Below are 12,553 nucleotides of genomic sequence, written 5' to 3'. Positions count from 1 at the left end.
ACACAACCTAGTTGTACTGTGGGGAAAATTTTCCATAAAAACATTGAATCATCTCAGAATATACCAAAAACTACAGAAATGCTTTCACAAGAAAGCATGGCATGTGAATGGTTATGGTGGTGTATTTTTATCAGACACTCACCAGCATAAAAATCAGCATTGGGATTGAATGCGGACACAGCAAAGGAAAGGAAAGCAATCCCTGTGGCTTAGTCTGATAATCCTCTGAAAGTAAATTGGCCCTACTCTAATCAACATAGTGGTTGGAAGAAAAGTGAAATCATTTCACTTCCAAGATAATAAATGCCCAGTGACAGAAGGTGTCCTTGCATGTTCCAGTCTGTGGCTATTTCCTGTCTGATGCGTGTCTCTCATGCTGCTCATTCAGCCTTTTTTTGGCAATGAAAACAAAAAAAACCAAGCCTGCTTTAATTAATGAAGTCCAGTTTCACCTAGCTTGCCCTGCTGTGATAGTCCTGTTCAAAACGTTACCTGCCCTGCCCTTTGGGAAACCTGCTCTGTTCCCTGGCTGAATGCTGGCTTGCAGGGTCCCCTTTCTGGGTTTGGGCGTCCAGACCCCAAACCAGGGAGACTGAGGAATCCATCGCCTTTCCCCCAGGAGTGTCACTTTGTTTTGAACTGGTCTTGTTTTAGAAATACTACTGCATTCTGTTCTAATTTTCCAGAGCCCCCTAATCTTCTTCCAGGCTCTTAATGATGTAGTTGATAATAGGATTGTTGGTATTAATTTGGAACAATAATGCCAGCTGCTTGCTTGGTGGCTATTGGCAGAGGGGTGACCTTGCGGGTCAGCTAAGCAGAACTGGAAGTGCTTTGATCTGATCTATCCAGAGCCAGATCTGTGCACCCCAACAAGAGGAGCGAGTGAATTCTCTCCCCATGGGATGCTGATTCCTCTCCAAAGAGCAGGCAGGACAGCATGGCGGTGGCCCTGGACGCAATCCTCGCTCGGATCAAGGATGTTTGTAAAAGGAACGGGCTGCTCATCCTCTCCGTGCTGTCCGTCACCATCGGCTGCCTCCTGGGGTTCTTCCTGAGGACCAGGCGCCTCTCCCAGCAGGTAAGAGAGCTCCCAGCAAGTCCCTGCAGAGGAAATGCCAGACTTACATAACAAAAGACATGTGTACCTTGGGCAGGGTGGGCTCTGGAAGGTAAAAGTCACCTGTGTGTGTGTGTTAAAATTGTTTCGTTTCATCTGTTTGTCGATCTATGCTGTTCTTTGGGTCTTTTCACACGTTCTCTAACAATAGGTTAGCAAAGGGTTCTGTCCCTCAGACTCCTGGGAAGCACAGCAGGAGCACAATAGAATGTGGCAGGTATGGATAATAATAGCGGGCATTTAAGCTAGATGAAATGTAGCATTTCATACAGGCCTGCAGAAACTGGTAGTGCAAATTTTATACTATTCTGGAACATACACAGCTAACGAAAACACTGGGAATATTTTTCAGCATCAGATGCACAGGGGTGCAGATGTTTATATTGCACTAATGGTGTTTCATATTAATAAATGTGAGATTTCTCATCATTAGCAGAACATGTTACTGAAGTCACTTGGGGAATTCTCCCCCTGCATACTTCAACTAAGCCCTTTGCTGGTGCTCATTTCTGCTGTATCAGCCAGACAGACTAGACAACAACATGCTTTAATAAATGCACTGTTTGAGCACAAAATAGAAATCTCAGTTTAAAATATAAGGCATTAATAAATGCATCTAAATTAAACCAATTCTGGCCTCAGCTACTGCAAATCACTGTCTGTCTGAACATAATTTGTGTCCAAGCCATAGCTTCAAACACGTCTAGGAAAACAGACAAAATGCAGAATGGAGAGATTATTCAGGGCAACTGGTTAACAGTAGTCTCCAAGAGATGGCACATTTCATTTTTGTCTTCCTTTGTAAAGGAGCAAACAATGCCGTGTGTTTATTGAATAAGAACACATTATGTAATCTAATTAATTTTAAAATTCCCTTTTAAAGCCTGCTATCTTTGCCACCTTGTCTTTGCACCAAAGGTGCAGATTCTAGCGTTGTTATCTGACACACAGCTCTAGCAGCACTTGTGAAGACAGCCAGTCTTTAGCTCAAAACAATAAGCATCTCTCCATGTATTTCCAGGAAATTAGTTACTTCCAGTTTCCTGGTGAGTTACTGATGAGGATGCTGAAAATGCTGATTCTCCCTCTGGTTGTCTCAAGGTAAGTGAAGGCAATTGTTATTCCAATAACTTTTGAAGTTTTCTAATTGAGATTTGTCATCACAATGGTTTAGTTGTGACTGAATTAGGTGACAGTGCCAGAGGCATCAGTGCTGCGGCACATTCACATTCATATTTCAGCCATGAACATGTATTTTAATTGACAGGATAATTTCTGCCATACATCATTTCTACCTCATATAGGTATTATTTGCTTTACAATTCATGAGATGGGGATTTTAAAATTTGTTTACTTTTTCCCTTGTAATGGGAGGACTTTTCCCTTCAAGCTACTTAGAAGTTAAACTTATTCTATGTTATGGAATAACATAGAATAAATAACCCACCTTATCAAAAAGTCTGCCTTAAATCTAAACAATTGAAATAATACACTGTATAAATACAGTGAAAAAGCACAGTTAATTCGTAGTGTCCTGCAGTATTTTGGGGTGTGCTGTATGTGTTTAGAGTATGATAAATACTGAAAAAACCCTGTGTCTCCAGTGAACTAATAGTGTATAGCTGTCTATGGCTGGAAGTGAAAGTGATTTCTTCATTTGTTCAAGATAGAGCCTTTAGTGGTGGCACTTTATCAGTGGCAGAATGAATGATCTCGGTGCTGGAACTGAGTGGTGCATGGCAGCTGCCTTTGCAGTGGGAGGGTGTCACTTAGGGCAGGCTTTTCCCTAAGTCTGACTGCAGTCCCAAAACACCACCAGCTGGATGGCCAAAAACTCCCTCATGTGCCCAAGGCTGGGAGGTTATTAAAGAGATGGAAAGTAACAAAGCTAACTTTAACAGAGCTGAGGAAAAATTGCTGCAATATTTGGTTCCAGTTTTGAAATCTAATTCATACATCAAGACCTCATCTTCCACTTTGAGAAAAAAACAAGTTTCCAGCCTTCAGATCACTGACAGTTGTTGAAAATGAACAGGATTAACAGCACTAATTTTATTTTTAAATCATCCACCCTGACATCTGCCTCCTCATGGTTTTTCACAGAACAAAGCTGAGTCATGGTGCTTTGTGCATGAAACTGGTTTTATAACCATAGACTCACACCTGGTCCTGGCCCATGCATCTAGAGAACACCAACACAAAACATGCAAGAAGATTTTTTTGAGAGGTGAAATGAAAGTTTTCCAAAGAAAACAAGAGTCTTACATGAGGAAGGGACATAGTAAGGAGGACAGAAAAGGGTTGGAGCAGATTTATGTGTCCTTCCATAAAATGTGCAGTCCTTTAGACCCTCCAGTATATTCAGAGATGTTAGGAAGAGCAGCACAGTGGGAAAGAGCTGCTCTGGCACAGCCTGTGATGGCTCTGAGCTGCCTGGAGATGGGACAGCTCTGAGCCTCACTGTCACAGCAGCTGCACTCTGTCCTCTGAGCTGGAAACACAGAAACTTTACAAACCTTCAAAGAGGTTCCATTCTCCTTGCAAGTGTGAGTCCATCTCCCTGTATAACAAACTAGCAGTGCCTGCTAGCACAAACTGAAATGGCAAAGTTTACAAGAAAAAACACTCCAGATATAACAACATTCTTGTACAGTTTGGGCATTTTTGGCTGGTTGTCTTTTGGGGTTTTTAATAACAAGCACAGTATTTTCCACACATGTATTTCATAAAATCAGTAAACCAGTACTGTATTTTTATCAATCTGCATGCACATTTAAACTTTTACATTTCTTTGTGGATTTGGAATATCTTCAGCCTGTCCTGCCAGAGTAGTGACATTTAAATTATCTTTTAAATCACTCTCTATTATTGTTTACAAAAGCCAGGAGCACAGCACCATAAAAAGAACTCTAAATATTGCTCTCCTAGTTGAAATTAATGCAAGTTTTACTTTGAACACATAAGTGAAGAAATTACTTGTAAAGAAAAGGAGAGGTGAGAAAGGAAAATTAAAGAGAGACTTAGGGCAAACTATCCTGTTTCCAAGTCCAGAGCTTATTTTGAAGGGTTGTAGAAGAAGTAAAAGTGGCAACTGGATAGGTCAGAAGATTGAAAACAGACTAAAAAATCTAGTTTTCCACTAGCAGAAATCCAGCCTTAAACAGAAATGGCTGAAAATTTGTATTCCACCTCTTGACCTCTTGATTGTTAGAGAGTTAAAACAGAACTTTGCAGACTGCATTCATTAGAAATGAGGAAGTTATGATACAGTCAGGTATCTCTGAATGATGTTTATTTTAAAAGTTCCATGGATGCAGAGGAAATCTGTCAAACAACAGGAGATCATTTCTTCAAAGTACAATTTCTTGATTTCCTGAACTTTGTTGCTGCTCCTGGAACTGCTCTATCCCAGAGCTCCAGTACCTATTTCTGATGTCTCCTGTCAGCCGTGGTCTCACTTCTTTCTTTTCCCATAGATAGAAAAATCTTGGAAAAGCAACCATCACCCATTAGCCTGTCAGTCTGAGCCCTGCATGAGCTTTTGTTTTTGTTGAGGCATGGACCTTCATTAAGGGTGGGGGTTGAAATTATTTCAGTTATCTGATTACATAAAAAAGCTTCCTAGCATCAGAACAACTCTGAAATAAGTATATATTTACTGCACCCATCCTCTGCCTGAGATTGAGCCCTGCTCATACCTGTCAGTACCCCCTGAGTGTAGAGTTTGCTTTTCTCAGCTGTGAGAACAGCTACCCACACAACACTTATGCTGGAAAGATAAAGAAAATTACAAATAGTTGACAGTTCGTGTCTGCCCAAGGGATAATCAGTAATGGAACCTTACAAGACCAAATTTTAGAGCCTGTAGTTACTAGTTTACACTGCTTACTTTATGTGTAAACATGGGATACTGCTGTTAGACCTGGGAATGGAAATATGGAGAGAATAGGAGCCAAATCTGAATTCGTAGTTTCACATTTAGACACTGTTCCAGTTCTTACTGCAGCTCGACAGGGAGATGTTCTCAAAAGCCTGACAGATCAGCTGCAGAAGCTCTGAAGTTCCCTGATTCACTCTGGGACAGAGGCTTCGACCCTCATTTGACAGGGACAATGCAAACAGTGTATTTTCCTCCTTTTACGCAAAACGTTTCAGCCTTCAACAGATGTCAGGTTTTCCAGCAGGCAGGCGCACAGTTCCCTGTGCATCCTTGTTGCATTGTACTCATCTTACACATCCTGCGCTGAAGTTGTGTTTATCAAACCCCTCATGCAGATCCCGCTGCCCAGGTTTGTTCCACGCCCTTTCCTTGCCCCTCCGGCATTCCCGGCGGCTCGGGATACCCCGCAATGCAGCCGGCGGCCACCGGGCGGCTCTGCCGGGACACCGAGCGGTGCCTCGCTCCCTCCGCGCATCCCGGGGATGGCCGGTGTCACTGCCCGGGCTCCCGCATCCCGGGGATCGCCGGTGTCACTGCCCGGGGATTGCCGGTGCCACTGCCCGGGGATCGCCGGTGCCACTGCCCGGGCTCCCGCATCCCGGGGATGGCCGGTGTCACTGCCCGGGCTTTGCATCCCGGGGATCGCCGGTGTCACTGCCCGGGTCCCGCATCCCGGGGATGGCCGGTGTCACTGCCCGGGGATGGCCGGTGTCACTGCCCGGGCTCCCGCATCCCGGGGATGGCCGGTGTCACTGCCCGGGCTCCCTCCGCGCATCCCGGGGATTGCCGGTGTCACTGCCCGGGTCCCGCATCCCGGGGATGGCCGGTACCATTCCCTATCCAGAAAACAATAAACCTTCCACTTTCTTTCACTGGGGTTTGTTATAAACTTCCACACACACATACGGGATTCCTTCACTTGTTCCCAGGACAAGCTGATTGGCAGAGATACCTGTGCATCACTTGAGTTTCTCAACTTCTTAAATGCTTGAAGTAATCCAATCTGATGTCAATGTTTTTGTGCTCTGCATGATACAAAAGACTGGGAGAGGAACAAAGGCTCGACTTTCCCCTTAATACCTTCTCACATTTTCTAAGGCAATGTAAACCCTCTGACCTGCTCCTGTCTGTGGCAGCGCCAGCACAGGCCAGGGTGCTGGCAGGCGCTGTGCCACAACTCACACACTGTCACCTTCCTTCAGAGCATTTCTGTGCCCATTCCCTGCCCCATCATCTCCAGCTCATGTTACCACCTTTGTACTGATCAGTTCCCAGTGGGCCAGAAATTGATTTTCAGTAAGCATGACTGCTTTGACTTAAACTTTTTGTGGAGGCTGGTACTGAAACCTGATCTGTCACAACTGCAAAGTTTTGAAGAATAATATTGTATTAGTGGAATAACATTGAATAATTCACCACTGTTGAGGCATTTCTAACACTGGTGTCTGGTTGTTCAGAAAAGCATTCTCTTTGTCCTATATGTCTACCTATATATGAAATAGAAAGTTGCATCCTTTACTCCAGCACTCTCCTTGTTTATATGATTAAGCTTTTATTTGTAAAGAGATACAGGGCTGAGTTTTCTGAGACTTTGATTAGCAGTCAGCAGTAAGAGTGGGAAAAGAATTGTCAGGTCAGACTCAAACTGTTTAGCTGTTCTAACAGCCTGGTTATATTCCCTTTGGAAAAAACAGTTTAGTTTTTTAAACTTAGGAAGATTATTACATTTTGTATTTATTTACCACCAACCATTTTCTAGATGTTTAAGAAATACTGAGTAGCAGAGATTTGATCCTTTTCCATGAGCAGATCCTGTTAAAGAAATATTATTCCCTTTATAGTCAAAAGAAAAGAACTGGTTTGACCTGTATTATTTAAATTAAAGAGCTTGTTCTTCTGGGTATGTTACGCCTGGTACAAACAATGTATGCTAATAAAATTTCATATTTATTTGAAGGCCCATTTGGGTGTAATAATAAATATTAGTTACTATTTTGGTTTTGTTGATTAATTAAATACAGTATTCTAAATATAGTACTGTCTTTCTTTAAAGGGATTCCTGTCCATAATGCCATCAGTTCTGGCAATCCTTCATCCTTCTGCTCACATTCCTGAGTTGGTGATTCTTACTCATGCTCTTAAAGCCCAGTATTTAATTAGAAACTTCTCTTTTTAGTACCTTTTTCTCCATATTTTTTCCCCAGCTCTCTGACTGGCATTTGAACATCTCACCAATGACAAGTATTGCTCATTGTGTTTTAATAGAATTCTGACATTGGCTGTATGGGGCCACACCAAAGTGACCCCTGGCTGGGTAGGTTGTGTTGGGCACTGTTTGTTTGCTCTCAGCTGCAGATGAAGCTGGCAATAAACCTCACACTGGAGATGGTTCCTCTGTTTTGCTACTTAAGATCACCATTTGTTAGGGATGAAAAGTTTGACCCAAACTCTCCAAGACCTGTACTGCAATTGACAATTTAAACCTTTTACTGTGAATATAAACCACTGTCTGATAAAATCAATAAAATATCCATTCAGAAGGAAAATCATAGTCTAAAAGGCTATGATTTTTTTTTCTGGTTATGGTTATATTTAAATAAAGAGGATAGCCAAAATTAATCTACTCAGTAATACTGGTTTTACATGAATGACAATTTGTGCAGTACTGTTTCTTCTAATACACCCCTGGTACTTAGAGGTATTTTCCATGTCTCAACACATAATTTACCTGAAGACCAAAAGGGAAAGGGTGGATAACAGAAGGTTCTGGTCAGTCTGGGCTTGGTCTTTTCTGCTATGTATGTGTTAAACTATTCCCCTTCATACCAGCTGTTCTGTTCTTATCCTTGTGCTGCTGCCAGACTGGGGTGTATTTTAAAGACAAGTAGATGTGGCACTTGGGGACATGGTTTAGTGGGACTTGGCAGTGCTGGGGGAAGGAACAGTTGGGGTTAAAGATCTTAGAGGCATTTTCCAAACTAAAAAATTCCATGGTTCTATAATCAAGTGCAATCAAATTTATGTACTGTATTATCTAGTGAGGTGCTGAGGAGCAGCTGCCCCTGGGTCTCTGAAGAGCCTGCTCAGAAAAATGTTCCACGAAGTACCAAGGCAGAAGTATTTTCCATAGAATGAAATTGCTTTGGGAACACAGGGCTTGTTTTCTTCACATTATTGGCTTGTGGACTTTTCCCTCTGTTTCACCTCTGCTGCACTGGGGAACAGCCCTTCCCCAAGAGGGGAGGGTAAACCTTGTGTGGGGTGGGTATGGGGAAATCTGGGGGGAACCTGAATGACAGCATAAAGTGCTGAGAGTCCCATTTCTGCACTACCTGTCACATGTAACGCTGTAATATAAATAATAAAAGTACATTTCCCCCCAGCGAGAACAAGATGTTTGTTAGCTCTTTCCTAGGATATATCATCTTAAGTCTTTACTGTGGAGAAAGTCAGTGTAGAGAAGTGAGTTTTAAGGAGATGACTAGAGGGAATAACTATATTTACTTTTAGAGTGAAAAGCAAAACTACTTGGATGAAACTGAAAGATAAGGATTACCCAAGGGTAAGAAGAAGCAGTCAGAAAGCATTGACACCATTATACTATTTTAAATTCTCCATATTGCTATTATATTGCAGAACTGGTGTCAGATTACCCCAAAAATCATCATTTGAGATGGCTTCAGCTTGGAGAGGAAAGTTTTAATCTCTCCTCCATGTCTGAGACATCTTCAGAAGTTCTCCACATTATCATCTGGAACATTTTCAATGCTATTAACTATGTTTAGAAATGTTAAGTCTAATGCTCAGATGCCATACTGTTTTCTAGTGTTTTCTTTTGTTTGTGTACCCCAGAGGTCCAGACTGTTTCAGTGAAAAATGACATGCTACAATTACACATCATAATGACAAAATTGGACCAAGCCAGTAGAAATTATTTTGGGAGTGTCAGTAGGGATCTAGTGACGTGCAAGAGGAATCTGTGGTGACAGAGGGAATGGGTGTGGAAAGCACTGAAGTGATTACAAATGGGGCATGAACTGTTTGCGACCTGACAGAATTTTTCTGTGGTCCTCTGAGAGCTCTAAAATACTTAGTGTCTCACAAAGGAATGGGAATGACATGTGGAGCTTGAGGGGCTGGCTGGATTCCCTCTGTTTTCTTAGACAAAGAACAGTTGAATAAATCTGACATTTGTTTATAATCCAAATTTGTGTTTCAAATCCTTTTGCTTAATCTAAAAATGCTTGAAAGAACTGACAGAAGAAAAAAAAATCAAGTATTAATAACATTCTTGGCTCCTTCCACCATGTGAAGCTGCACATCCATATTTAATAGATCATTTGGGTTTGTTTGCATCCTGACCTTTGAATTTAGGAAACACTTTTTGTTAAATCAGAACAGCTGAATTCAACAAGCCAACCTGAATTCTGCATGAGCTGCACTGGAATCCCCTTTGTCAGTCAGTGAGCAAAGTTTGCTGTTCATCCCTTCCAGAACTCACAGCTGTGTCACAGAAACCTCACATATGCAGGTGATAGAACAGCCACTGGACATCAGCCTTCACTGTGTGCTGTACAAAGTCCTGCCTTGTTTATATTAGTCCATAAAAGCAGATTTCCTATTGCACAAGAGATAGAAAATAAAATGCATCACGTGAATTCCTGGCAGGATTTTTGCTGTGTATGTCAATTTGTCATTAAGTTACAAGTGTTAGATTATAAAGGAGATATCAACATTTTGGGTAAAAAATAAGAATCTTACTATTTCATAAAGCAATTTAAGAAACCAAATCTCAAAATTATGCATGTTATGATGCATTAGAAATGTAGACTGGTTTCTTTCCTAGCAGCCTAGCTGTAAAATTAAACAATAATCACTGCAAACAGTGTATTGATATTCTGACACGTTTTTGTTGCTTGAAGATCAAGAGCCAGATTCTCCATCATTCCTGACACCTCTGGGCTTCCACTGTGTTTATTAAAATAGTTACAAACTGGGGCTCTGAAAAGTGAATTCACATTTCAAGTGCTGTTTACAGCTGATAATCCAACCATACAGAAACTGCTGCAGCAGTCCTGTTTGTAGTACCACTTTCTGCAGTTGGAGTTTTTTTGAGCTTAAATACAATTTCATTTCTATTGAGATGTCTAAACTTTTAAAAGCTGCTTGCTATCACTGGATTTGCTCAGGAGATGAACCTTAGTAGCCCCTTGGACCTTCAGGAGGGTTCCAGACTTAACTCCTTTGAAAATCAGGTTGTAATACTATGAAATTGTAAATTATATTTACAATTGTAATGTAAACAAGCATTAAACTATAAAAAGAGCCAGAGAAAGTTTCTTATCTCTTTCATCAAAATAGAGCCAGAGAAAGTTTCTTATCTCTTTCTTTCATCACTGTAGAGTTTTATTTTCTCTGTTGCAAGCATTACTCTGAAAATGGAGCCTCCACAAAGTGAAGCAGCCTTTTCTGAAAGCACAGATAAGGAAAAGGTGATGGTTCACTGCAATGCAGAGATCACTTCAGGCAGATTTTCTTTTCACTGTAAGTGGTTTGTCTTCATTTAAAACTGCCTTAATTTCTCTGTTTCTGAGTCTCTAAAATGGAGATACTGCCCTCCTGCATTAGAGGGGGTTCCACTGGTGAAGCATTTTGGGATGATTAAATGCACATTATTGTCCTGTTGAGACTTGAGGGCTCTGACCTTGACCAAAAGGTGAGCGCCAGCCTGCCTGCAGGATCCAGCAGCATTAGTGAAGGCAGCACTTCCCTTTCATGATGCCCAACTGCAATATAATCATCTCTAATGCAGCTGGGGGAGGCACTTCCCAGCCTCAGGGCACAACTTGCTCAGGAAGGTCTTTTCCACAGCATGCCATTACAAAATGAGAATGGGAGGGAGAGAATGGGATGAATGAAAACAAACATCATTCTAGGAACAACTGTTGGTGGTTAATACTTGACCATTACTTCTTGACAGGATTAATGTCTTTCTAATCACACTAATCCCTTCTGATAACTTTATCCATAATCCATCTATTTCAAAGCAACATCCAGATGGCTTCTGGTGGAGAGGAAGACAAAATAAACATGCAGAATGGGGTCTTAGCAGCAGCTTCTTGTATTTTCCCTTTCTGGGGATATAGGGTTTGATCTTGAGACAGGACAAAAAAATGTGCTTTCATCAGACAGCAAGAGAAAAACCTAGAGAATTGCAGAGAAGATAGAAAGTTCTATTTTTATTTGTAAATAAAATACCTGATGCTTATCTGTGACAGCCAGAACAAGCCTAGAGGTGCTCAAAAGGGTTTAGCTACTTGTTTGCATGGGACTAATTAGATTTCCAAGATATTGGAAAGAATTCCCTTCTTCTTTACGTCAAAAATTCTATTTTAGTCTTGGGGATTTTACACGGATTTCCCTCAAAGCAGACATGAAACTTAGCACTTGGTTCTTTGGTTTGTACAATTACAAATACTTTTAACAATGTAGAAACTGACTTTACCTTATTAACTAGTCATATATAAGTCCTAGAATTGAAGATGTCTTCCCCTTCCCTTTAGGCTCGATAGGTTTTTTTCCATACAAGCTAAGTAATGGTGTCTGAACATTAAATTACAATTTTGTGGATTTTTTTTCCCAACCTGATTAAAGGAGTGAGGTGTACAGTAATTATTTAGAAAAGCTCCAGATTGTTTTTTATTGTCTTAATCCTGTTTTGTGCATTTGGCAATCATTAAAACACACTATGGAAGAAGCTACACATGAATCATACATGTGGAAGCTACTTAATTACACAGCTCCTCAAATGATTTCAATGTATGAATCAAATATCTGCCCTGTTCTTCCAAGGCCAACCAGATCCTGAGGTTTGACAAGAATTAAAGGTACATTGTTTTCCATTCCAGGGTGTTTCATGAGTCTAGCAGTGGAAGCCATGAGAATAGCTTTGTTCTGGTTTGGAAGAATCTTGGGAAACTCTTTAGAAGATTTTATGAAGCCAAGAGTGTCTGATGAAAAATAGACTTTGAGGGTGGACCTGAGCATGATACAGTGATCTTGGTTTAAACTAGCTGGAAGCTTATTCCTCCTGCCCCCCTGTTCCCTAGGAAGTAAGAAAAGTACTTGTTCTTGTCATCCTTTGGCTACGTTGTGTGAATGTTAGAACTCCAGAGGTCAACAGCAATGAACTGCTGTGATGTGACTGTGTATCACTTGCTTTGTGCAATAACTGTGATAACCTCTATGTCTCTTCATCTTTGTGTCTTTTGTCCCATTCCTTCTGATATCAAACACATGAAGTCAAACAAAAAATAGTGAATGAGTGATTACTATTCTAATTCCAGGCACTTCTTTCTGCAATGATTCTGAGCTATTGCCTGAAATGACCACTGTTACTCCCCAGCCTTTGGAGAACTGCTTCCATTGGTCCCTTCCTGAGCACTGCAGGCCATGGAGAATGCAGGGTTTTGTCAGGGCCCAGACCTCTGCTC

The 12,553-nt window shown here is 41.3% G+C and overlaps 1 protein-coding gene across 1 annotated transcript in view; it reads left to right on the top strand.

Moving 5' to 3' along the window:
- Positions 1-940: 940 nt before the first annotated feature.
- Positions 941-12,553, top strand: part of SLC1A7 (solute carrier family 1 member 7) — a 48,333-nt gene continuing 36,720 nt past the window's right edge. Inside the window, exons 1-2 of the mRNA XM_064719684.1 lie at positions 941-1,081; positions 2,142-2,221. Coding sequence (XP_064575754.1) covers positions 941-1,081; positions 2,142-2,221 — 221 coding nt within the window. The remainder of the gene's footprint in view (positions 1,082-2,141; positions 2,222-12,553) is intronic.

The sequence above is a fragment of the Zonotrichia leucophrys genome, chromosome 8, assembly GCF_028769735.1.
Source record: "Zonotrichia leucophrys gambelii isolate GWCS_2022_RI chromosome 8, RI_Zleu_2.0, whole genome shotgun sequence".
NCBI classification, from domain to species: domain Eukaryota; kingdom Metazoa; phylum Chordata; class Aves; order Passeriformes; family Passerellidae; genus Zonotrichia; species Zonotrichia leucophrys.
The sequence above is the reverse complement of the archived record's forward strand: the minus strand, read 5'-3'. Positions and strand labels throughout refer to the sequence as shown.